The 27489-nt window shown below is 39.8% G+C and overlaps 1 protein-coding gene across 2 annotated transcripts in view; it reads left to right on the top strand.

Moving 5' to 3' along the window:
• The first annotated feature begins 7811 nt into the window (after positions 1 to 7811).
• The window catches only part of PLPPR4 (phospholipid phosphatase related 4), a 50369-nt gene continuing 30691 nt past the window's right edge, over positions 7812 to 27489 (top strand). The window contains exon 1 of one of the 2 annotated variants that reach the window (XM_043878240.1): positions 7812 to 8580. In XM_043878240.1, the coding sequence (XP_043734175.1) occupies positions 8503 to 8580 (78 nt within the window). In that variant the 5' untranslated portion in view covers positions 7812 to 8502. The remainder of the gene's footprint in view (positions 8581 to 27489) is intronic. The other variant, XM_043878241.1, reaches the window with a different exon arrangement.

Here is a 27489-nt window from a genome sequence, read left to right as displayed (position 1 = left end):
ACTTTCACTTTCTCAGGATAGCCCCTACCCCCAGAGGAAAGGCATATTCTGGGGAATGACATTCACTAGAATTGTGCAGATCACCTTCTACCATGCCCTGATAGGGAATCACAGGAGACCATGGTGGACCAAAGTCATTGATAGTAAATACAAAATTTGATTTAAAATTTCTCTCTTATGTCTCTTGCCAGAGGATTCTGTTAGGTGTTAAGGGTTTTTCTGTTTGTTTTATTTGTTTGCTTTTTTTTTTTTTTAGATCTTAATCATTTAGCAAATGAATGTCTTGTGATTCCTTGTAATAGTTAGGTGTTTGGGGTCACAGACGTTAGCTCTGGCTAAATTAATTGAAAAATGAGAGATGGGGAGAGGAAGAGAGAGATGGAGACAGACAGAAGAATTTATTTGAAAGAATATGGGATGTACCAAAAGGAGAAAAGCCAGACTTCTGAAAGAAATGGATCAAGGGCAGTTCTGAAAATTGAAAGACCAACATTAATCACTGTTCTCTCAGCTTTTGCCATGAATCGATACCAAGACTTTTCCATCTCAGGATCACTCCCCTCAAGATTCAAGTTCCTGGGAACCCTCTTACACTGTTGGTGGGAATGCAAACTAGTACAGCCGCTATGGAGAACAGTGTGGAGATTTCTTAAAAAACTGGAAATAGAACTGCCATATGACCCAGCAATCCCACTTCTGGGCATATACACTGAGGAAACCAGATCTGAAAGAGACACGTGCACCCCAATGTTCATCGCAGCACTGTTTATAATAGCCAGGACATGGAAGCAACCTAGATGCCCATCAGCAGATGAATGGATAAGGAAGCTGTGGTACATATACACCATGGAATATTACTCAGCCGTTAAAAAGAATTCATTTGAATCAGTCCTAATGAGATGGATGAAACTGGAGCCCATTATACAGAGTGAAGTAAGCCAGAAAGATAAAGAACATTACAGCATACTAACACATATATATGGAATTTAGAAAGATGGTAACGGTAACCCTATATGCAAAACAGAAAAAGAGACACAGAAATACAGAACAGACTTTTGAACTCTGTGGGAGAAGGTGAGGGTGGGATGTTGTGAAAGAACAGCATGTGTAGTATCTATGGTGAAACAGGTCACCAGCCCAGGTGGGATGCATGAGACAAGTGCTCGGGCCTGGTACACTGGGAAGACCCAGAGGAATCGGGTGGAGAGGGAGGTGGGAGGGGGGATCGGGATGGGGAATACGTGTAAATCTATTGCTGATTCATGTTAACGTATGACAAAACCCACTGAAAAAAAAAAAAGATTCAAGTTCCTGGGAGTAGACTCCAGTTGTTTTCCTTGGCTCACCATCCCCTCCCCAACTCCAGAGAGAGCTGAGCACCTTCATTCCAGGCCCAGTCCTGACTGTGACTAGTAGGACAGTCCATCAGGAAAATTCAAGAAACAAACTCAAGAAGAATGAACAACAGATCTTGGACAAACAGAAACAACAGATGTGCAGTTTACCAAGCCTACTCCACTTTTTTAAGTGAGGAAACTTGAGTCCCTGAGGTAAAATGTTCTTCTCCAGAGCCTCTCTGTTAGTCAGTGATGAGGCCAGGACCAGAAAATCCCTTTACCATATTCCAGGATCTTCCTCATTTCAGTACTTTTCCTCTTTTACAAATTGCATGCTCAGTTCTTTTAAACCTCTCTCTCTTAAAAAAATGAAATAAAATCTTACAGTGTCTCCTCAAAATACCGTGAAGTGAGCTGATTTCTGGGAAATCCATTACTAAATTAAATACACCTTTTTATGACCTTAAAGATAAATGTCAGACAAATATTCTGAGGATGAATAGTTGCCAGGAAGCTGAAGAAGGGTTTGTATTTGGCTGTGGGCAACCCAAAAGTATATATAGAAGAGCAGCTTCTTTCTTATCTCTGGAATCTGACAGTGTTAATGATGATGTCAAATGCATTTTCAGGCATATTTTTCCAGGTTATTTGTGCTGGGAAGTACACTGTCTTGTGAAATATCAGAGTGCAGCTTTTTCAGTGGGTGCCATTTTTCATTTGAATGCCCTGAAACAGGATTTTCATGGAAAATATTCAAGTTCTGTGAGACACCTTAAATTATTTCTAATGCCACTGTAATTATGAGGACCTGCAGCTGGCATACCTGAAGCGATAGTCAACATATGAGTTCTGTCCTTGACCTAAAGGTGGATTTACATGGGTTGAAGGTGTGATGGAGCATATTTCCAGTTCAGGACCATCCTGTAGTAACCTCAATACTATAAGCAGGCTTGAATGTCAGCTCCTCCTAAGGTCTTCCTTGGCCATCATACTTAAGTTTCTCATAGTAATTATAACCACATTCTAATGTTTCTTCAGTAGTGTATAGCACAAGATCTAATTATATGTTTGCTAAGAGAGGCAGTATGTGTAGCCCTTAAGATCACAGAACTGAAGCAACCCACTGAGTTCAAAATCTCAGCTTCACTAATTATAGTAATTATACTCGTTGCACTTGCATAACCATAACTAACCTCTCCAACTCTCAGTTTCTTTTACTGAAAAAATGTGGCAGGGTGGTACCCATTCTTAAGGATGTGGTGAGAATTAAACGAGGTAACATGTGCAAAGCACTTTTAACAGTACCTCATCTGTAGTGAGCATCATGTAAGTGTTTTCCTATTGTTGTGACTAATGTATTATCTGTGTCTCTCTCCTCTCCACCTGCATTAGACTGTGAGCTCTGTGAGGGCAGGAACCATATCTCTTCTCTCCAGTAGATATTCAGAAGGAAAAATACCTATCACATAGTGGAGGGTCAGTCAATATTTGTAGGTTGAATGTATGAATGTATGAATGGATGGGTCAATTTGATCATCTACCAATTGCATTCGCACACATTTGACTAGAGAATGGTGCTGTCAGTGGTACCAAATACTTTTCTCACTTTACAAGTTAGGAAACTGAAGCTTAGAGTTATTAAATTACTTTCTCAAGAGCAGATGTCAAATGTAACAAGTCCTGGGCTTGAACTCGGTTCTTCTGACTCCAAATCTCTTTCTCCTCTGATTCAACCTTTCATTTATTTATTTATTTTTCATCTCTGAAACTTGTCTTCAAGACTTTTCTAAAAAATAGGGGGGAAATTGCCCTGCTTATTGCTTTGTTTGAGCATCAAAAGTTCAAGTAGGTAAAATGCTGTTACCCTAATGTAGGCATTATTACTCTGTTTAGTATTTAAGGGATTACATGAGTAGCTTGGTTGCTTAGTGAAATGATTTTAGATAGGAAAGAGTATTTTAAAAGGAGAGGGAGAGAAAGAAAGAGAAACTGGGTAAAAGAGTGATAAAGAATTTGTAATAAGAATTGGCTTTGAATTCTGAAGCATTTCTTGATCCCTGACCATGTGATCAGGTCAAGTTGATCAAATAACCTAGAGAGGGAAGGAGAGTACCTTTCTGATGTCTCAATATTTTCTTAAATTATTGAGGTATGGTCAGGATATATCTCTGGTATTTTGACACATATTTTCAGCTCCTGGCCAATGACATTAGGAAACTATAGTTTTAGCCTTGTGTTTTATTTACTTTTATATATAAATGCTGAGATTCAGGAAAGTTCTAACTTACTTTTCAACATCTACCAAGAATTGTAAATTCTGTCAACTCCAGCTTCTTTGGCATTAGTGGTTGGGGCATAGACTTGGATTACTGTGATACTGAATGGTTTGCCTTGGCATAAACAGAGACCATTCTGCAAAAGTAGGAAGTCAAGAGATACCTGTAGTAATAGGCAAGTTTGGCCTTGGAGTACAAAATGAAGCAAAGCAAAGGCTAACAGAGCTTTGCCAAGAGAATGCACTGGTAATAGCAAATGTGCTCTTCCAACAACACAAGAGATGGCTTTACACATGGACATCACCAGATGGTCAATATCAAAATCAGATTTATTTTATTCTTTGCACCCGAAGAAGGAGAAGCTCTATACAGTCAGCAAAAAAAAAGACTGGGAGCTGACTGTGGCTCAGATCATGAACTGCTTATTGCCAAATTCAGACTTAAATTGGAGAAAGTAGGGAAAACCACTAGGCCATTCAGGTATGACCTAGATTAAATCCCTTATAATTATACAGTGGAAGTGACAAATAGATTCAAGGGATTAGATCTGATAGACAGAGTGCTTGAAGAATGATGGACTGAGGCCCATGATATTGTACAAGAGGCAGTAATCAAAATCATACCCAAGAAAAAGAAAGGCAAAAAGGAAAAATGGCCATCTGAGGAGGCCTGACAAATAGCTGAGAAAAGATAAGCAAAAGGTAGAGGAGAAAAGGAAAGACATACCCATCTAAATGCAGAGATCCAAAGAATAGCAAGGAGAGATAAGAAAGCATTCCTAAGTGAACAATGCAAAGAAATAGAGAAAAACAATAGAATGGGAAAGACTAGAGACCTCTTTAAGAAAATTATGGATACTAAGGGAACATTTCATGAAAAGATGGGCACAATAAAGGACAGAAATGGTTTGGACCTAAGAGAAGCAGAAGATATTAAGAAGAGGTGGCAAGAATACACAGAAAAACTATGCAAAAACATCTTCAAGAACCAGATAACCATCATGGTGTGACCACTCACCTAGAGCTAGACATCTTGGAGTGTAAAGTCAAGAGGACCTTAGAAAGCATCACTATGAACAAAGCTAGTGGGGGTGATGGAATTCTAGCTGAGCTATTTCAAATCTTAAAAGATGATGCTGTTAAAGTGCTGCATTCAATATCCCAGCAAACTTGGAAAACTCAGCAGTGGCCACAGGACTGGAAAAGGTCAGTTTTCATTCTAATCCCAAAGAAAAGCAATGCCAAAGAATGTTCAAACTATAGCACAATTGTAGTCACTTCACATGCTAGTAAAGTAATGCTCAAAATTCTCCAAGAGAGACTACAACAGTGTGTGAACCGAGAACTTCCAGATGTTTAAGCTGGATCTAGAAAAGGCAGAGGAATCAGAAATCAAATTGTCAATATCTGTTGGATCATAGAAAAAGCAAGAGAATTCCAGAAAAACATCTACTTCTGCTTCATTGACTATGCTAAAGCCTTTGATTGTGTGGATCACAACAAACTGTGGGAAATTCTTCAAGTGATGGGAATACCAGACCACCTCACCTGCCTCCTGAGAAATCTGTATGCAGGTCAAAAAGCAACAGCTAGAACTGGATATGGAAGAACAGACTGGTTCAAAATTGGGAAAGTAGAACATCAAGGCTGTATATTGTCAACCTGCTTATTTAACTTATATGCATAGTACATCATGCAAAATGCCTGGCTAGATGAAGCATAATCTGGAATCAAGATTGAGAGGAGAAATATCAATAACCTCAGATATGCAGATGACATCACCCTAATGGCAGAAAGCAAAGAGGAACTAAAGAACCTGTTGATGAAAGTGAAAGAGGAGAGTGAAAAAGCTGGTTTAAAACTCAACATTCAGAAAACTAAGATCATGGTATCCTGTCCCATCACTTCAAGGCAAATAGATGGGAAAACAATGGAAACAGTGAGAGACTTTATTTTCTTGGGTTCCAAAATCACTGCAGATGGTGACTGCAGCCATGAAATTAAAAGTCACTTGCTCCTTGGAAGAAAAGCCATGACAAAACTTGACTGTGTATTAAAAAGCAGAGACATTACTTTGCCAACAAAGATCCATCTAGTCAAAGCTATTCGTTTCCAGTAGTCATGTATATATGTGAGAGATGGACCATAAAGAAGGCTAAACCCAGAAGAATTGATGGTTTTGAATAGTGATTTTGGAGAAAACTCCTGTGAGCCCCTTGGACTGCAAGTCCTGGGACCAAACCAGTCAATCCTAAAGGAAATCAGTCCTGAATTTTCATTGGAGAGACTGATGCTGAAGGTGAAGCTTCAATACTTTGGCCATCTGATGCAAAGAACTGACTCATTGGAAAAGTCCCTGAGGTTGGGAAAGATTGAAGGCGGGAGGAGAAGGTGACGGCAGAGGATGAGATGGATGGCATCACTGACTCAATGGACATGAGTTTGAGCAAGATCTGGGAGATGGTGAAGGACAGGGAAGCCTGGTGTGCTGCAGTCCATGGGGTCACAAAGAGTCAGACATGACTGAGCAACTGAACAACAAAGAACTGAATGAAGGCAAGTTAAAGTCATTAGCTGAAAATGTCAAGATTTGAAGAGACTAGAGGAGGTGTGAGTCTGTCCTCAGAGAATAAGAAAGTGAACAGACTATGTGAGAAGTAGTAGGGACTATTTGAAGTTTGTAGTCCTGAGTCTAATGTGACACAAAACAAGATAGTTGTGAGTTCTTCTCCATCCACCTTCTGGTAAAAGCAGAGAATTGGGTTTAACTGAGCTGGTGTTTTTCCAGGTGAGTGTGGTGAACCAGAAGTAGGAACTGAGAGATTATACTGCTGAACTCTAGAACCTAAACCAGTAGGGGAAGGGAACAGTAGAGGTGGTAGTGGCAGTGGTAGATCAGAAATGTGGACGTTGGTAGATCAGACTGTCCTGATGCTGCCAAAGATTGACTGGAGTATGTGATGGGCTGAGTATTCGTGGCTCCTCAAAATTCAAATATTGAAACCCTAACCCCCAAGATGACAGAATTTGGAGGTGCTATCTTTGAGGGGCAATCAGATTTAGATGAGGTCATGAGGATGGTTTTTCTAGTAGTCATGTATGGATATGAGAGTTGGACCATAAAGAAGGCTGAGCACCGAAGAATTGATGCTTTTGAACTGTGGTGTTGGAGCAGACTCTTGAGAGTTCCTTGGACTACAAGGAGGTCAAACCAGTCAATCTTAAAGGAAATCAACCCTTAATATTCATTGGAAAGACTGATGTTGAAGCTGAAGCTCCAATACTTTGGCCACATGATGTGAAGAGCTGACTCATTTGAAAAGATCCTGATGCTGGGAAAGACTGAGGGCAGGAGGAGAAGGGGGTGACAGAGGATGAGATGGTTGGATGGCATCACCGACTCGATGGACATGAGTTTGAGTAAACTCCAGGAAGATGGTGACGGACAGGGAAGCTTGGTGTGCTGCATCCATGGGGTCACAAAGAGTCTGACACAACTGAACAACTGAAAAATAACAACAACAAATGAGGATGGTGCCCTCATGATGGGATTAGTGTCCTCCTAAGAAAAGACCAGAAAAGTAGTTCTCTTTTTCCTCTACATAAGCATACAGCCAAGAACAGAATCCTCACCACAACCCGATCTTGCTGGCAGCCTGAACTGGGACTTCTAGCTTTCAGAATGGTGAGAAACTAATGTCTGTTGTTTAAACTACCCAGTCTATGTGTTTGCTTGTTTGTTTGTTTTATAGAAGCCCAAACTAACTAAGACAGGCTAGCAGCTGAAGTGAGTTGAAAAGTGCGGTGGGAATTGGCTCTCAGACGCTTAATGTGGAGACTGAAATGCCCAGGGCCATGTAATCCTGAAAGTGGGTTATCTTACTTAGCATAACACAGCATTTTATATTTTTGAGTTTTTTCTCCTCTATATCATTTGACACCTCTGGGTTGCCAAAATAAGCATAAAGTTGAGACAAGCCAAGGACATTGGCAACAAAGTGAAGGACTTAATTTAGATTGTTAACGGCCGAGAAGTGCCTCCTTTTACGGTTATGGCTGAAATACTGACGTGGTTCCGGGGGTGCGATGATGAGGTAAGAGGATATCGTGGCTTTGGGGCTCTATGAGGATGCCCACACGTCCGCCTCCACCAGTGCCTCACCATTCCCAGACAGGCAACAGTGAAAGTTTATCAGCAGGTTAAGTCGGTGTCCTGGGGAGCCAGGGAGTCTGCTGGGCAGAGAATCCTCAGTCGGGGAAGTCACTCCTGGCTGGCAGCCAGCTCTCAGTGAGTTCCCACCACGGCCTACTTTTCGGAATGGGATCTAAGTTTTAATTTCGCGCAGGTGGAGGTCGGTTTTCGCGCTGCGGGTCAGTGCGCAAGGGCTGAGCTTCCGCTCTGCAGCAGTCCTGAATAAGAGTTCCTAGAGGGATCTAGGAGGCTTCCCGGGGGGCCGTGGGTGCCTGCTCTCCTCAGCCTCGGGCTGCAGCATCCAGGGGTGCGTCCCCCTTTGCCGATTCTTGACGTCAAGCCCCGACCGCCACGAAGCCTCGCCAGGGCGGTGGAGAGCAGAGGAAGGGTGGCGGGGAGGGGAAGCCATTGCAGCAACAGCTTGGAGGAAGGAGCTGGACGTCTCCGCCGAGAAAAACCGGGGGTGGCAGCCAGGGTAGGGGAGGCGGGGGACCTGCTCGCTCCGGGAGCCGCTGGGTTGCTGCAAAGAGGGGCGGGGAGAGGCGGGGGCGCAGCCTGCACCGCGCTGGCTCCAGCGGTGCCCGCGGGGAATGTGACATCAGCGGCGCCGCGCGCTTGCGGCTGGAGGAGGCATCTCGCCTGGGCTGCGCCGTGCACACCTCGCCCCGGGGAGGACGCATCCCGGGCAGGCGGCAGGGATGTCGGCGAAGGAGAGGCCAAAGGGCAAAGTGATCAAGGACAGCGTGACCCTCCTGCCCTGCTTTTATTTCGTGGAGGTGAGTTGGCCCAGCGCCTTGGCATAATGCAGATCCTCCGGGCGCCTCCGGAGCCAGTTCGGGTCCCGGAAGGTGTTGGAGGAGCAGAGACCGTGCTGGGTGCGCGCTGCTGCCCCCAAATGCCCCCACGCTCCCCTTTCCCCCTAGGTTTCTCGGGATCTCCCCGGAGTGTGCCTGTGAGTGCCCGCCAGCCCGGGCTGGTTGCCACTAGCGTTGCCACTGCTGGGGGCCTGCAGACGGGGAGATACCTGTGTGAGTGAGCGTGGGGCTAGTTCCCTGGCCCTCCTGGACTGCCGGTGTGCTCAGCGTCGTCCTGGCCCGGAAGGGCCATGATGCTGATATTTTGGGATTTGTGTCCTCAATCTACGAATAGCTGTCTAGAACTCTGTGAGCTTTCTAAGGGAGTTCAAATACACACAGCCATGCCCTGGGTGTCTGAGGGCTGGGGATGTTTATACAGGATTAGGAATATCGATTGCTTTATTACACAAAAACAAAAACAAAAACAAAAAGCCCCTCCCCTATTAAAATTACTCTGGTGTTCACATCTGCTTCTAAAATTGGGTCCACATCTCTAGGTATCAATCTATTAGCTTTTTTCCATGGTTAACAAAAATTATATGCATATATACATGTATATGTATATTTATACATATGTATACGTATGTATAATATTTTTAAAATAAATGACATCATCTGATTTTACATGATTTGTACATGTGCATTTATTCTGTGCTGAGCAGTATCACAGATAAGCAGTTAACATGCAGATATATTCATAATGAGCGTCTAAGTTACCAAAATGCGGTATTTAAGGGAGGTACAATTTATGGGAGGGTTATAAAGATTGACAGGTCCGGTGATTCCATGCACTGTGGTCCACTGCATTAGGAAGACATTTTTAAGCAAGAGGTTTATTAAATCATAGGTAGAGAAGAGATGTGTTGGATATGTTTATGAAATCATATGGTTTTAAGCATAAAACTGTATTCTGTGTAATTAGAGCCTGGATTTCAGAGAGAAGTATAAGACCATTGCTGAATTATAAATATCCTTCCTTGGCTGTCTTTTCAGCCAAATATGGAGGTTTAGCACTTACAAGTACAGATAGTAGATTCTGTATCTGATGATTGTGAGGCTTATCTGTGTTGAGGTATAGTCACTGTTTTGAAACTTGGGAGAAGTGACATTGTCAGATTGTTTTTATAGATAACAGTATACCTGCAGGTTTCTCTTAGGTCTTGCAAATTTTTAAAAAAATGGTTTCAGGGTTAAGAAAGATGTACGTGATTTGCATAAATCTCAGAGAAATGATGGGTGATTCCTTCATCCATGACCAATAGAAAAGAAGGGGAAAAAAATGACCTGTTTATTTAAAGTAATTAATTGATTCATTTATTTTTATCTTTTCTCTTTTCACAAGGGATTTTGAGGCCATGGTTTAGATAATTTTGTTGAAAGCTTATGAAGAGTTTTCCCGAGGTAAAAAATGTGGGCACAGAAGATTCCATGATGAACAGGGTAAAGGGATAGAGAGATGAGATCCCTGCCTTCAAGTTAAATCCTGTCAGGCCACTTGTCGCATTGCTAATCCGCTGTGGTTTTGTGCAAAAGCATGTTCATTCCCTTCTGGATCTATTACATCTGTCCAGGAGAAATCAGTTAATTGCTGGCTTCTGTCTCCAGGACAGAGCACACTTGAGGTCAGCTAGAATCTGACCACATTTAGATTGTAGCTGTATGGCTTCGAGGAAAACACTTTCATGAAAGAGGATGCAAACCAGAGAATTAAGGATGTACCTAAAAGAATCTATGTGTGCACTTTTGAGGTGACTTTAATAGGAGTACATTATCTTTTAATTTAAAATTTTAAAAGTAAAAATGCCTCAAAATACATTGAAATATGTTCTATAGGAACAAGCATCTCACAAATGTTTGTTCTTTTCCATGAGTGGAAACAGCTCAAAATCATTACCTTCACTTTGAACCATTCAGATACCCTCTATGGATTCCCTAGTAGGACAAGCTATAGAACCATTTCTTGAAAACAATTCATGGAGTCTGGATTGTACTTATGACATTATGTCTTGAGAGTAGCAGATTTCAAAGGAAGAGCCACAAAACTGGATTGCAGATGATCTCTCTGAAATTTATATTCATGATGAACCACTAAAGAACCTCTCAAAAATGAGAGGAGGCATTAGTACACCGATTATTTAAAGAGTTGACAGAATGCACTACTGTACTCCTTTGGAATGACTCATTTTGTAGGCAGTGAGAATGAGCTTTGTATCTCCTTTGGAGGATGAATAAATATAGCATGAATTAACATGTCAGTAAAATGCTCTAGAGTAATGGCACTTTGCTTTCCAGTATAGTTTCCCCAGACCTTAGTAATTAAAATGGAAGAACGAAACATGAGTGAGTCTTTCACCACATATCAACCCAAAGCACATATTTCTTTTCTGTTACGCCAGACAATAATGTAAGGAACAAAAAGGTAAAAAAGACCAGAATTTGAGGAGAATATGGGACCTAAGACTTAAGTTAGGTTCCCATATCCATACCCATATCCCATACAAAAATAAATTCCAGACAGACCAATAATTTAAATTTTAAGAAATGGTTAAAAACTAAATAGTAATAACAACATAACCATATGTTTTTTAGATTTTACAGTGTGAAAGACCTTTCTTAACATATAACTAAAGTCAGAAATAATATAGGAAAAGACTAACACATTTTCCTACCATCCCAAAAAGTTTCTCTATAACAGAAGATACTCTAAAGAAATTTTAGAGAAAAAAAGTTTCTGAGTCTCAAGTCAGTGATACCACGGACAATTTAAACTTTGCCTTTCTTCTTGGAGTTCAGGCTGTTTTAAATTGCTATTCATGATAGGCATTAAATATGAAGAAACTAGGTCTTCCTTGGTAGCTCAGCTGGTAAAGAATCCATCTGCAATGCAGGAGACCCTGGTTCGATTCCTGAGTCAGGAAAATCCCCTGGAGAAGGGAAAGACTGCACAATCCAGTATTATCAGGCTTCCCTGGTGGCTCAGATGGTACAGAATCTGCCTGAAATGCAGGAGATCTGGGTTCCATCCCTAGGCTGGAAAGATCCCCTGGAGGAGGGCATGACAACCCACTCCAGTATTTTTGCCTGGAGAATCCCCGTGGACAGAGGAGCCTGGTGGGCTACTGTCCATGGGGTCGCCAAGAGTCCGACATGACTGAGCCATTAAGCACAGCACAGCACGTGAAGAAACTAACTAGGAAAGTGAAGAACAACATTCATTCCAACCAGAGGAGGCTGAAATCAGGTTAAACTGAATTATGGCCAGAAAACCTGGTCTGATAGACAGCTTGACCTGGTTCATATACCACCTGTTCTACATACTGCTTGGATAATTCTGGCCAAGTTACTTCTCTCATTCTCAATTTCTACACATGTGATAAAAATTATATGGTATGACAAATATATTTATTCATAGGTAATAGAAATTATAATATCCATGTATCTTAGAAAATATTATGCAGTTAAAGCATAAAATATACCAGCTATCATACCTGAGCTAGAATATGCACTCAGGATGTATCAGGTGCTTTTGCATGGTGTCAGGGTATAGAAATTATATCCTATATATAGGCTGAGGTACTCAGTCACTAAAATCAAGTAATCATGTCTCAGGTTATGTCCAAACTCGATGGTAAGCAAATGTTAAATTAATGGATATAATTAATTTTTCCTTACATTTTTGGTTTATGCTGCCAATTGTTTATGCTGATAAAGGGGTTTATGGTTGACAGTAATTAAATATATCAATATTACATGTTAATTTAAAAAACACAAATGATTTCCAACATGGTACCTCACTTTATGAACATGTTTGACAGTTCAGTTTTGCACTGTTTAATTTGGGAAGAGAAAAGTCAAGTTATGAAAGGAACTTTAAAGCAAGCATACCCTAGGCCTTATCAGGTTAAACAGAAAAGCGGGTGGAAAGGAACATTCCACTGAAGAAAAGGTTTCTCTTGCCTTTAAAGTTCCAAAGCCCTCTCCAAGTGATGGTTGTATCACTTACCATGCAATTGCAGCCGGCAGCACGCCTCAAGTTAATAAAAGGTGTTTCAGCCTAAGAACCCAATATTAGACATGAGAAGGCTGGTGTGTGCCTAATTCATTTCCTTTATGCAAAGCTTAACAATGCTTCCACCTGTGCGCAGACTCACAATTTTGTTCTCATTAGTCATCCTTTTCCAAGATATGAGTTCACATTGACTCAGTACCTACTATAAACAAATGACAAATTAACCTTGAAACCGAAAGTTGCAAGTTCTTAATAAATAAATGGGGAAAAGATTCTCTATCCTTCGTGAAATAACTACCTGAATCCAATTCAAAATATTTTAAACACGACAGGCTTGAAGTCATATAGAAAATTTTCACTAATTGAATACTGTACTTAATGGATATGTTTCAGGAATTTTTTAATGCAGGTTAATTACTATAGTTTAAATCAATATCTAGACATTGTGTTCAGGAGTAGAAGCCATCATTTCTCTGTTACTGTCCTGCCTGAAGAAGTTCAAAAGGCCTTTGTTTAAGCAAAGATACCCTGGTTAGTTCAGTCTGAACATCATGCCTAGACATTATTGTGTCTTGACAAAACCTTAACATGTTTTTATGTTTTTCCTCACTGGAAAGTGTTCACTGTATCTTAATTGTAGCAAACATTAATTCACAAGATTTCTGTTTAGCCCAAGATCTATGTGAAAATTTTATAATTCACATGATCTTCCTGGGAAATATAGCTAACTGATTTCCTTTTACATAAACTTTAGCATCAGCAGGAAGTACAAAATGACAACATTTCTGCATCGCACATACCAAAATAGTAGTTGTAGGATTTTTCCCTTTTCAGCGTGGCATAGTCGGTCCACTCAAAGAAGAAGTCCAAACCCTACCAAGAGAGACAAGCTGACAAATCTTTCTTCCTTTTTTAAAGTTACAGTGCAAAGTCCTTTGGTGAAAAACAAAAAGGAAATAGAGACAGTAATAGAGTCCTGGGTTTTAGAGACACTAAATGAGGACATTTCCACAAATACTGAAACCAGGTCTTGAACCCAGAACCAACTATTAGGGAATTCTATACTATTCCTAGGTTGCTCCACTATCTTACAGTGTCTCCATGGTCAAGTCCCTCATAGTAATCCTTTTCCTAGTAGGGATAAAAATGGGTGCCTTCTACCAACCTTAAAGAGATATTAATGATAATGATAATAATAAAAAGGAATAGTCTATTTCAAGCCGCCTTTATATTACAGACTCTATGTATACATTATCTTTCATCCTGAGAACTACTTTAAACGGTAGTATTATTTGTATTAAGGTAGTATCAAGAAGGGGCTTCCCTGGTGGCTCACCTGGTAAAGAATCTGCCTGCAATGCAGGAAACCCCGGTTTGATTCCTGGGTCAGGAAGATCCCCTGGACAAGGGATAGGCTACCCACTCCAGTGTTCATGGGCTTCCCTGGAGGCTCAGACAGTAAAGAATCTTCCTGCAATGCAGGAGACCTGGGTTTGATCCCTCGATTGGGAAGATCCCCTGGAGGAGGGCGTGACAACCCATTGCAATATTCTTGCCAGGAGAATCCCCATGGATAGAGGAGCCTGGCAGGCTACAGTCTGTGGGGTCACAGAGAGTCGGACACGACTGAGCGACGAAGCACAGCACAGCACACTATCAAGAAGGCATCATTATCCATATTTTTATAAACAATATGTTGTAACTCAAAGAGCTAAATGTCTTTCTGGGGACACAGCAGTTAAGAGAAGAGCCACGATTTGGGTGCTTGTCCATCTCCCTCTTGCATTACCATTACCCCAGTCCACCTCACAATGACTCTAATAATGCTAACCTTAATGAGGGAGTGGGTTGGGAGACCTCTCCCGTGACTTGGCTAGCTTTGTGGTTTTGGAAGTCATGTGTGTGGATGAGGTCTTGTGGGGGTTCTACTCTGTGGAACAGAGTTTTCTCTTCATTTAGCTACTGAACCTGGCTTTGATAGTGCTATCTTCTACTGAGAGCAACTAGTTTAATTCTGACACAGAGGTGTAGATGGCACAGGGGCTGTCTACCCAAAAAGATGCTTCCTTTGGGAAAGCACAAGTGGTACCCTTGAGACTCCTGTGAAGGAAGAGTGAACACGGAGCTTTGGGTAGACTGAGAAGGAAGAGTCAGAATTTTAGAAAATTTAGAAAAATAGATTGTGTATGTCTGTGAGAACGATAGAGCATGGAGGAAAGAATTCCTAATAGAATAGAAATGGAGGGAGGTTAGACCAAGGAGGATTAGGAGAAAAAACATGAGAAAAATAGAAGATAGGCATGAAAGGCATGTGGAGGCAATGGGCATCAACTTTGTGAGCAAGCTCTGGGGATTCCATTAGGGACTTGAGTTGTCTAAATTGGCTTGTTAAATAAAAAGCATTAAGGGTGCAATTTTTAGTGTTTACTTTGGGAGTGTGTTACAAATATTATCACAAAGATTTCTTCCCTGCATGTGTATACATCACAGGCTATTTCTCATGCAATGTATCAAGAACAAAATGTGAGGAAATGTCTCATTGCTGAATTAGGTCTAATAAAGTCATGTACTCCCAGAACACTTGGTTTGATTCTCCTATCACAAATGAGGAAACTGTGGCTTGAAAAGGTTAACTGAGTTACCTAAAAACACACGATGGTTAATATCAGACAAGAATACAGCCTGTCTACCCACTGCTGTTCTACTGCTCCTCTCTAATTATACTAGTTCTAGAATTCCTTACATTACAGGGTTTCCCTCTGGATTATAACACAATATAAGTCATTATAATTCTACACATGAACAAATTGTGTTCAGTTTTTGAACTTTATATCTAAATATCTTTACATATTTCATATCACATTGCATTAGCAAGTTAAAGCAATTATGAATGGATCTTCTGCTTTTCCAAATTGTTAGACTTGTTGAAAAGTATGCTTACAGCTAAAAATCATAAAATTGTAAGTGATACTTTTCTTTCTCATTGCTTAATTGTCTACTTATCATTTCACAATGACTTCTCTGGACATGATGAGGTCTCTGACAGGAAAGGAAAGTGGAAACATTGAAAGGAGTGAGGATATAATTTACAATATCAGTGACAAAATAACTGAATTTTCTTTACAGTTTGTTGTTTTTTAGTCTCTAAGACATGTCTGACTCTTTGCGACCCCATGGACTGTAGCCTATCAGGCTCCTCTGTCCATGGGATTTCCCAGGCAAGAATACCAGAGTGGGTTGCCATTTTCTTCTCCAGGGAATCTTCCTGACCCAGGAATTGAACCCAGGTCTCCTGCATTGGCAGGCAGATTCCTTACCACTGAGCCACCAGGGAAGCCCAGTTTGATAAAACAGTTTACATTATAGTTTAATGTTACTTTTTCACATACATTATTTCATGTGATCCTTTTAATACAACAGAGGAGTAGATATTAAGTCTGTTTTGCAAATTAAGTAACTGAGACTCATGCATTTGTCTAAAGCCCAAGTAGTGTCTAAAGCTCAAGAATTTGTCTAAAGCCCAAGTAGTGCCATTTTCCCCTGTTGACCACAGGAAGAAAAATGATTGTATTTACTGTGAAATGTCTAATTAGAAACATCTAAGCTTTCTTTAGTTTCTTCTAGAATTAATTAATTGAGACATGTACTTCCATGTAACTATGGACTAGAATCATTTCCTTATAGTGAGCTGGGTTTTGGAATGTGAAAGCCAAGGTTATTATTGTTTGGTTGCTAAGTTGTGTCTGACTCTTTTGTGATTCGATGGTCTGTGACCCCTCAGGTTCCTCTGTCTATGGGATTTCCCAGACAAGAATACTGGAATGGACTGTCATTTCTTTGGACAAAATTGATATCAGTGTGTTTTTCCAGTCTTTAATTAGGCGCTGAATCAATCACCTCTTAGGTCCATCACTGGGCCTTTGTTTTATTTTTTTTTTAGTTGTTATTGGAGTGTATTTGCTACAATGTTGTGTTGGTTTCCTCTGTACAGCAAAGTGAGTCAGCTATATGTATACACATATCCCCTCTCTTTTGGGTTTACTTTCCATTTAGGTCACCACAGAGCTTGAGTAGAGTCCCTTTGCTATATAGTCGGTTGTTTCGTTGTTTTTAAATCACAAACATTTACCTTAATCATCATAGGGAGGATAATTGCTTCCTTATTTTCTATCATAAGATGGTTTCTATTCAGTGTAGTTCAGTTTAGTCGCTCAGTCGTGTCTGACTCTTTGCAACCCCATGGACTGCAGCAAGCCAGGCTTCCCTGTCCATCACCAGCTCCCGGAACATACTCAAATTCATTTCCATTGAGTCATGATGCCATCCAACCATCTCATCCTCTGTAGTCCCCTTCTCCTGCCACCTTCAATCTTTCCCAGCATCAGGGTCTTTTCAAATGAGTCAGTTCTTCTTATCAAGTGTCCAAAGTATTTGAGTTTCAGCTTCAGCATGAGTCCTTCCAATGAATATTCAGGACTGATTTCCTTTAGGATTATCTGGTTTGGTCCCTGGACTTGCAGTCCACGGAACTCTCAAGAGTCTTCTCCAACACCACAGTTCAAAAGCATCAATTCTTCAGTGCTCAGCTTTCTTTATAGTCCAACTCTTACATCCAACCATAGCTTTGACTTAGACAGACCTTTGTTGGCAAAGTAATGTCTCTGCTTTTTAATATGCTGTCTAGGTTAGTCATAGCTCTTCTTCCAAGGAGCAAGCGTCTCTTAAGTTTATGACTGCAGTCACCAACTGCAGTGATTTTGGAGCCCAAGAAAATAAACTCTCTCACTGTTTCATTGTTTCCCCATCTATTTGCCTTGCAGTGATGGGACCAGATGCAATGATCTTAGTTTTCTGAATGTTGAGTTTTAAGCCAACTTTTTCACTTTCCTCTTTCACTTTCATCAAGAGGCTCTTTAGTTCTTCTTCGCTTTCTTTCATAAGGGTGGTGTCATCTGCATATCTGAGGTTATTGATATTTCTCCCAGCCATCCTGATTCCAACTTGTGCTTCATCCAGCCTGGCATTTCTCATGATGTACTCTGCATATAAGTTAAATAAGCAGGGTGACAATATACAGCCTTGATGTTCTCCTTTCCACCTGGAACCAGTCTGTTGTTCCATGTCTGGTTCTAACTTTTGCTTCCTGACCTGCATACAGGTTTCTCAGGAGGCAAGTCAGGTGGTCTGGTATTCCTACCTCTTTAAGTTTTCCACAGTTTGTTGTGATCCACAGTCAAAGGCTTTGATGTAGTCAATAAAGCAGATGTTTTTCTGGAACTCTCTTGCTTTTTCAATGATCCAATGGATGTTGGCAATTTGATCTCTGGTTCCTCTGCCTCTTCTAAATCCAGCTTGAACATCTGGAAGTTCTCGGTTCACGTACTCTTGAAGCCTGCCTTGGAGAATTTTGAGCATTACTTTACTAGCGTGTGAGATGAGTGCAATTGTGTGATAGTTTGAGCATTCTTTGGCATTGCCTTTCTTTGGGATTGGAATGAAAACTGACCTTTTCCAGTCCTGTGGCCACTGCTGAGTTTTCCAAGTTTGCTGGCATATTGAATGCAGCACTTTCACAGCGCCATGTTTTAGGATTTGAAATAGCTCAACTGGAATTTCCTCACCTCCACTAGCTTTGTTCATAGTGATGCTTCCTAAAGCCCACTTGACTTCGCATTTCAGGATGGCTGGCTCTAAGTGAGTGATCACACCATTGTGATTATCTGGGTCATGAAGATCTTCTTTGTATAGTTCGTCTGTATATTCTTGCCACCTCATCTTAATATCTTCTGCTTCTGTTAGGTCCATACCATTTCTGTCCTTTATTGTGTGCATCTTTGCATGAAATATTCCCTTGGTATCTGTTACTTTCTTGAAGAGATCTCTAGTCTTTTCCATTCTATTGTTTTCCTGTTTCTTTGCATTGGTCACTGAAAAGGGCTTTCTTATCTCTCCTTGCTAGTATTTGGAACTCTGCATTCAGATAGGTATATCTTTCCTTTTCTCCTTTGCCTTTCACTTCTCTTCTTTTCACAGCTATTTGTAAGGCCTCCTCAGACAACCACTTTGCCTTTTTGCATTTCTTTTTCTTGGGGATGGTCTTGATCACTGCCTCCTGTACAATGTCGTGGACCTCCATCCATAGTTCTTCAGGCACTCTGTCTATCAGATCTAATCCCTTGAATCTATTTGTCACTTCCACTGTATAACTGTAAGGGATATGATTTAGGTCATACCTGTATGGTCTAGTGGTTTTCCCTACTTTCTTCAATTTAAGTCTGAATTTGGCAATAAGGAATTCATGATCTGAGCTGCAGTCAGCTACCGGTCTTATTTTTGCTGACTGTGTAGAGTTTCTCCATCTTTGGCTACAAAGAATATAATCAATTTGATTTTGGTATTTACCATCTGGTGATGTCCATGTGTAGAATCTGTCTTGTGTTGCTGGAAGAGGGTGTTTACTATGACAAGTGCGTTCTCTTGGCAAAACTCTGTTAGCCTTTGTCCTGCTTCATTTTGTACTCCAAGGGAAAATTTGCCTGTTACTCCAGGTATCTCTTGACTTCCTACTTTTGCATTCCAGTCCCCTGTAATGAAAAGGACATCTTTTTTGGGTGTTAGTTCTAGATGGTCTTGTAAGTCTTCATAGAACCGTTCAACTTCAGCTTCTTCACCATTACTGGTCGGGGCATAGACTTGGCTTACTGAGATATTGAATGGTTTACCTTGGAAACAAACAGAGATCATTCTGTCATTTTTGAGATTGCATCCAAGTACTGCATTTCAGAGTCTTTTGTTTACTATGATGGCTACTCCATTTTTTCTAAGGGATTCTTGCCCACAGTAGTAGATATAATGGTCATCTGAGTTAAATTCACCCATTCCAGTCCATTCTGGTTCACTGATTCCTAAAATGTCGATGTTCACTCTTGCCATCTCTTGTTTGACCACTTCCAATTTGCCTTGATTCATGGATCTAGCATTCCAAGTTCCTATGCAGTATTGCTGTTTATACCATTGGTCTTCATTTCCATCACCAGTTACATCCATAACTGGGTTTTGTTTTTGCTTTGGCTCCATCTCCTCATTCTGTAGTTATTTCTCTACTTATCTCCTGTAGCATACTGGACACCCACTGACCTGGGGAATTCATCTTTCTGTGTCCTATCTTTTTGCCTTTTCATGATGTTCATGGGGTTCTCAAGGCAAGAATACTGAAGTGGTTTGCCATTCCCTTCTCCAGTGGACCACGTTTTGTCAGAACTCTCCACCAAGACCTGTCCATCTTGGGTGACCCTACACTTCATAGCTCATAGTTTCATTGAGTTTGACAAGGCTGTGGTCCATGTGATCACTTGGGTTAGTTTTCTGTGATTGTGGTTTTCAGCCTGTCTGCCCTCTGATGGATAGGGATAAGAGGCTTATGGAAGCTTCCTGATGAGAGAGACTGACTGAGGGGGAACTGGGTCTTGTTCTAATCTTGGGCCATGCTCAGTAAGTCTTTAATCCAATTTTCTGTTGATGGGCAGGGCTGTGTCCCTCCCTGTTGTTTGACCTGAGGCCAAACTATGGTGGAGGTAATGAAGGTAATGGCGACCTCCTTGAAAATGTCCCATGCAGGCATGCACACTCAGTGCCCCTGACCCTGCAGCAGGCCACCATTGACCCACGCCTCCACCGGAGACTGGTGGACAATCACGGGCAAGTCTGGGTCAATCTCTTGCAGGATCACTGCTTTTTTCTCCTGGGTCCTGCTACACCCAAGGTTGTTTGTGCCCTCCAAGAGTCTGTTTCCCAGTCCTATATAAGTTCTGGCAGTGCTATGGTGGGTTTAATAATGACCTCCTCCAAGAGGGTTTATGCCATACCCAGGTCTGCTGCACCCAGAGCCCCTGCCCCCATGGCAGGCCACTGCTGACCCATAGCTTCTCAGGAGACACTCAAACAACAGTTCTGGCTTAGTCTCTATGGGGTCTCTGGGTCCTTGTGCTCACAAGGGTTGTTTGAGTCCTCTGGGCACCTCTGGCAGGTGAGGGGTTTGATTCTCAATGTGATTTTGCCCCTCCTATCATCTTGCTGGGGCTATACCTTTGCCCTTGGATGTGGGGTATGGGTATTTTTTTTTTTTTTTTGGTGGGATCTAACATTCTCCATTTGACCGTTGCTCAGCAGCAAGTTGTTTTGGAGTTCTCGCAGAAGATGAGCGCAATTCCCCCTACTCTGCCATCTTATGCCACAAAAAAACTGAATGCCAACAAGGAACCCTTCCTGCTCACACCTCCCAGGGACACCTTGGGCCTGGTTTTGAAATCAAGATCACTTCTGTACATTCTGCTAAAACTGACATTAGGCCATTTAGGTACAAATTAAAGAGAAGAAGAAATAAAGGTAATAAAAATCAGTGTATATTCAGGAAAAGGTGAACAAGTTATCAGTACATTTAGTGGACGGTTGTTTGTGAGTAATAACCATGGAAATATGTATGGATGTATTGTCTGCAATTTAATGTCCTTACCAAAGCCTGTGCTGTAGGACTGCTTTGGCGGTAAAATCATCATTTAATTAAGTTCTACTCATGCTTCAGAAACTGGGCCTTTGTGGATGGTCTAAAAGAGACCAATCTTATATTAAATACACTCCAAAATGGGTGCCAAAGTAAAATAGCAGAGTGTATTCTGTTTGTACTTTTATGAAAATTCATTTATTCATTTAATAAATACTTATTGATTGTTTACTATATGCCTTTTGGTTAAATTAATGGAAATAATATGGAATCATTACTGGCACACCTTCTAATCTATAGTAGAATTTCAATAAAGTTTTATTGAATGGATGGAGTAAAATAAGACTAATAGTTATGAACATAATTGTTTTTCTTAACTTTCTTTTCTCAGCCAGTGGAGACATTTGTATATGAAAAATAAGTTGTGATGAAGGTTAAGATTGAATCAATCTCTAAGATCTATAAGTCCTCATTCTTAATTATATTTATGCTCATTTATGATCTGGAGCATACCTATGGATTATTTGAGATTTGCAACTTCAAAGAGAGGCATATTTAAGCAAAGAACTTGTAGTTTTAATTTTCATAGAAAATTATTTGATATAAAGTGCACATGCCAGCAAAGACATTTTTTTTTATTGTTGTTATGGTAGAATAAATTATTAGATTTGTTAGTAATAAAATGTGTTTGTGTGATATACTTGTATCCCATATTTCATTTTATTTCTTTTATATATTTTGTTCATAATTTGACTTTTTGGTGTATCTCACAATGAAACACATAACAATCATACTTAATTTAATCATACCCTTAGGATGTTGGAAAATTAAAGTTATTAATGTCCCACATTAACCATCCCCCTTCAATATCTCTTATTCATCAATCCCTTTTATAGACATATTCAAGTAAATTAGGTCTTAAGCAGCCTTGGAAAGATTTTAATCTTGAAGGTGGGCCTATAATGCACATTTAAATATCTTCTAAGAGTCAGACATAAATTAGCAACTGAGCAACAACAACAATTATATAGGAGACAAGTTTGAAAAGACAGTGGCTAATGATATATTGCTGAATTATCATCTCCCAGAGTAGATTAGATCCCTTCTCTGGATAATTTATGGATTGAATGAAATATATCAGGCATGTGGTATACACTCAATAACCATTTGCTAGATAAACTAATTAGTTATTACATAATATAAAACATAAACTTTTATAGTCCTTAAATAAAATGGTTTATTTGCAACAGCATGGATGTACCTAGACATTATCATTTTAAGTGAAGTAAGTAACAAAAGAAAGATGAATACCATATGACATCACTCATTTGTGGAGTCTAAAAAAAATGTACAAATGAATTAATTTATAAAACAGAAATAGGCTCATATACTTAGACAACAAACTTATGGTTACCAAAGGGGATAGCTGAGTGAAGGGAGATAAACTAGGAGTTTGGGATTATTAGATGCACACTACTACATATAAAATCAACAACAAAGACCCATGTATACCACAAGGATCTGTATTCAGTATCTTGTAATAACCTACAGTGGAAAGTAATCTGAAAAAGCACACACACATATATAATTGAGTCACTTTGCGGTACACCTGAAATTAACACAATATTATAAACTAACTATACTTCAATTTTAAAAATGGTTAAAGAAAGTGGTGGAGACTACATTTTGAATAAACTTTGAAGTTAGAATGACATAAAATAAAATGTTTTAAGGACGAATTTGATACTTAACTTAGTAAACAACTCAAAAGAAGTAGTTTACAAATATTGATGTCTCAAAGTCAATAATTTATGTGTATATAAGTTAAGGTTGTCACATTAAATATCAAAATCAGAAATTTGTTTCTCTTGTTCCATGTCTCAAATACAGAACTTTTAGTTAATTTTATTACTCTGACATCATTTAATATTTTTCCCACTTTTTCATTACCTCCTATTTCATTTGATATTACGACATATGTGTTGGATCCCAAAATACTATCTGTTCTTTTATTAAACTATTCAGGTCCAAATATATATGTTTTTTCTATATGAATAAAATAATTACACCAATAATTAAAATGCTATTTAAAAGTGAAGGTGAAGTTGGTCAGTTGTGTCTGACTCTTTGTGACCCTGTGGATTATAACCTGCCAGGCTCCTCCGTCCATGGGGTTTCCCAGGCAAGAACTGGAGTGGGTTGCCATTTCTTTCTCCAGGGGATCTTCCTGACCCAGGGATTGAACCCAGGTCTTCCACATTGCAGATAGACTCTTTACTGTTTGAGCCACCAGGGCATCAAAAAATACTATTTAATAAAAAATTACTATTTATTCTGAGTTTATTAAGATCTTACTTTTTTTAGGAGACAGTACCACTCTCAGCAGAAATTGTAGGATGACATTCATAGTATATAAAGAAAAAGAAAAAATGTGCATTATATTAATTTATTTTCTGCTATTTCTCAATTTCTGCTGGAGAGTAAGGTCAGTGGTAAAAATTTTTAGCAAGAGGTAGTAGGCATACAAACATGAACTTAGATACTAGATTTCTTGATTTTATAATCTAGTTAACAAACTGTATAATGTTGTATAAACCATGTGATACTTCTGTGTTTCAGTTACCTCATCTGTTAGATGGGGAAGTAATAGTACCTTTATCAGACAGCTGTTGTGAAGATCAGATGAATTCAGAAATGTAAAAGTATGAACTTTACATGATACCTGACAAATATTAATAGCACTAAGTTGTGATTTGTACTGATGTTTTTAAAAGACAGGTATATGTTCTATGGGCAAAGAAATTACAGCTGTAAGAAAATATTTCAAAGCAATTACTTTTAAGAATTGAAAGACAGGTCCCCAGCCTCAGGTCTTAGTCTCAAATTAGCTTTAAAGAACAAAATGCTTTTCAAGATAGTACATATACTTGTGTAATTATGTAAGAGGAGCAAATCAGAACCTGAGGTTAAAGCTGGTGACTACAAAGCTTAGTACTCCAAGCTTAATGCTAGATCAATATTCAAGTGATAAAACAACCTACATAATAAAGGAATCCTCATTTTCAGGCTGATTCTTTACCAGCTGAGCAACAAGGGAAGCCCAAGAATACTGGAGTGGGTAGCCTATCCCTTCTCCAGTGGATCTTCCTGACCCAGGAACCGAACCGGGGTCTCCTGCATTGCAGGCAGATTCTTTACCAACTGAGCTATCAGGGAACCCCAATAAAACAACCACATACCATTATTTAAACTTTACTGTTAGATCACAGTGATTTTAACTAGTCTTTTTAGATCTGTAAAGATGTAATTTATATTTGGTCATGAAGATATAAGGGGTCTTCCCTGGTGGCTGAGTGGTAAAGAACCCACCCGCCAAGCAGGAGACCCAGGTTCAATCACTGTTGGGAAGATCCCCTGGAGAAGGAAATGGCAACCCACTCCAGTACTCTTGCCTGGAGAATCCCATGGCCAGAGGAGCCTGGCGGGCTACAGTCCATTGGATTGCAAACAGTCAGATACAACTTAGTGACAGACTTTCACTTTTCATAAAGACATACAATATATTTTCCTCCTTAAACCTAACATATATATTAGGTTTGTTCTCTCTTTCCTATTAATTACCATTGCTATTTGAAGCACTCAGTCTGAGCTTCTTGTGTTCTGTAGTGTTGAAAAAAATTATTAGAATTCTAGAAATTCACAGTAGGAGCATTTTCTACAGTAGAAGTAAACAAGGGTCTTTTAACTTGGGGATTTTTCTTTAGTCAAGTTAACTACACTTATAAGAACCATGTAAACATTGACATTTCTGTTCAAGTCATCCATATATGCATTAATTTGGTACATCAAGTTTACCCAGTATGGCAGGTCCTTCCCTAATACTAGGCCCTTTGGATAGAGAAGTGAATGGGATCATTTCCCTACTCTCAGGATCTCGTCACTGAGTAAGAGAGAAAAGTAAAGGAATAATTGCCATCCCAAATGACAATTGCCGTGTCAGAGGCATTCATTGGGCCATCTCTGTGCAGTTAGAGAGTGATCCAAAGGAAACATGAGAGGAAAGCATCTGGGGAGCTTGAAATGTGCCAATTCCTGATATTTTGTATTTGAAGTCATTTGCTATGGAAAATAGAAGTGAAGATGAAAGCAGACCATGTCCAAGATATAACTAAATTTCTTGAGATATTACAAAAAATAAAAAATAACATTGGCGAAAACTGCACAGGAAAAAATAATCAAGACCTTGGAATACCATATAATTAAGAGCATGATTCAAAAGTGCCTGGCACCCCTTTGCTCTGGGTGTCATTAAACCCTCTTGTACACATGGCCATCTTGAACTTCTGTCCTCTAATCTGGCATTTCCACTGGAGCCTGGGGCTATTCTTTCCTGAAAAGCACCAGACTAGTGCCAGATGGCCGTGGTGACATGTACCGAAGTGGCAGCAGGGTGTAATGGGACTCACGCTTCCAGGAATTTAACAGATTGGGTTCCTACAATCGGCCTGTACTTAGAATCCAGGCATGCTGTTCACCCTACCTTGAGCAGGGTCTCCACCTTAAAGTTTATCTTAAATTCCCAGAAAACTTATGGGGAAATGTTTAAATAAAAAGTCAATATATATATATATTTTTTTGTAGGAATAAGTGCTCAATATATTCTTTCTGAAACAAAATGAAGAGAGTTCTAGTAAAGATAGATACTAGATTTGCTCAAAAGAAGCAGTTTTCATGTTTGAGTGATAACAAGTCAGCGGAGAAACTGTTAGGAGTATTTAAGAGTTAAGAGCGAGGGGGAGCTTTTTCATACTGCACATTCCTTCTGCAATACCCTCTTCCCATTTGGGAATTTCAGCCATTGTAGCAATGTCGAGAGGGAAAGCAGTTTGAGACCCAGGAACAAAGCAGTTTAGAGCATTTTTCCTATACTTAGGCACTTAGGTAGGAATCTGGGTGATCCCCTTTACCGGCTTTGTGACCATTGGCCAATTTATGTGACCTCTCTCAGTTTTCTCATCTGTAAATTGGGGATACCAATAGATGGTATATAGGGTTGTAGGACTAAATGCAGCAGTCTATTATAGAACTAGCTTAGTATCTTTCACCCAGGTCCTCAACACATTCTATGTACTACTAAGAAACTGTCCATGTTTTCTGCTTATTTAATAGTAATATCCTGATTTCTTTCAATTAAATTCAGCAAGCATTTTATCAGACACCCCAAATTTTCAAAGCACTGTGTGAATTACAAAGGTCTCACTTTGTAGTACCAGATCTTAAGACAAAGGCTGATAATATACAAATAACTACAATCCAAGGCAGACTAGCAGGTCCTACAATAAAGATATATATGAATACATGAGGCAGAATCTTCAGTTCTGAATGGAGACCATGGGAGAGGTTTCAGGGAGAAAAAATTATGTGATCTCAACTTCTATGAGGATAGTTTTTATGGGAAGCAAATGTGAAAATGTAAATCAGAGACTTGAACATGTCTGTCTGGGACATAAGTGTAAGGGGGTCAGAAGTGTTTGTGGTTGAGCAAGTGAAGAGTAGGTACAGAGCACAATTAAACAAGAAAGGCAGATGGAAGTTGTAATATGAAAGATCATGTATAATACAAAAGGTTATTCTGGGAAATTTGTGTTTTATTTTGTAATTAGCAGAGAATCATGAAAGGCATGATTAGAGGTGAATTCTGGAAAAATTAGACTTGAAGTATTATGGAGGATGAAACAAATTATAGAGAATAGAGGTAAAAAAAATCTAATACATTATATGTGGTAGTAAGAGTATAAAAGAAGTGTGAGGGATGATTTTTACATCATGACAGCACATAGAGAATTTTAGATGTAGATGACAATATTAGAAGCCCCCCATTTCACTGATGACAGATAAAACCTAGAAAGGTTAAGTGACCTGCTCCAAATCCCAGAAGCTGTGTATGCCCTCAGTTCCTCAGTTGTGTCTGACTCTTTGACCGCATGGACTGTAGCCCACCAGACTCCTCTGTTCATGTGATTGTCCCAACAGGAATACTGGAGTGGGTGCCATTTCCAGTATGGGGATCTTCCCAACCCAGGGACCAAAACTTCATCTCCTGCTTTGCAGGTAGATTCTTTACCACTGAGCCACCAGGGAAGTCCAAAAGCTAGTGGAAGAATTGAGGGAAGAAACAATTTTTCTGGTCCTGTGGTCAGCATTGATTTCCCTCAGTCACACTGTCCTGTTTTAATTTGTATCGATGCATGTCATTGATATAAGCCACATCCATTCTATTTGTGAAAACTCGTTTAGATATCTAGACCTTGAATATGTT

The sequence above is a fragment of the Cervus elaphus genome, chromosome 20, assembly GCF_910594005.1.
Source record: "Cervus elaphus chromosome 20, mCerEla1.1, whole genome shotgun sequence".
NCBI lineage: Eukaryota > Metazoa > Chordata > Mammalia > Artiodactyla > Cervidae > Cervus > Cervus elaphus.
Note: the sequence above shows the minus strand (reverse complement) of the source record. Positions and strands in the feature narration are given on the sequence as shown.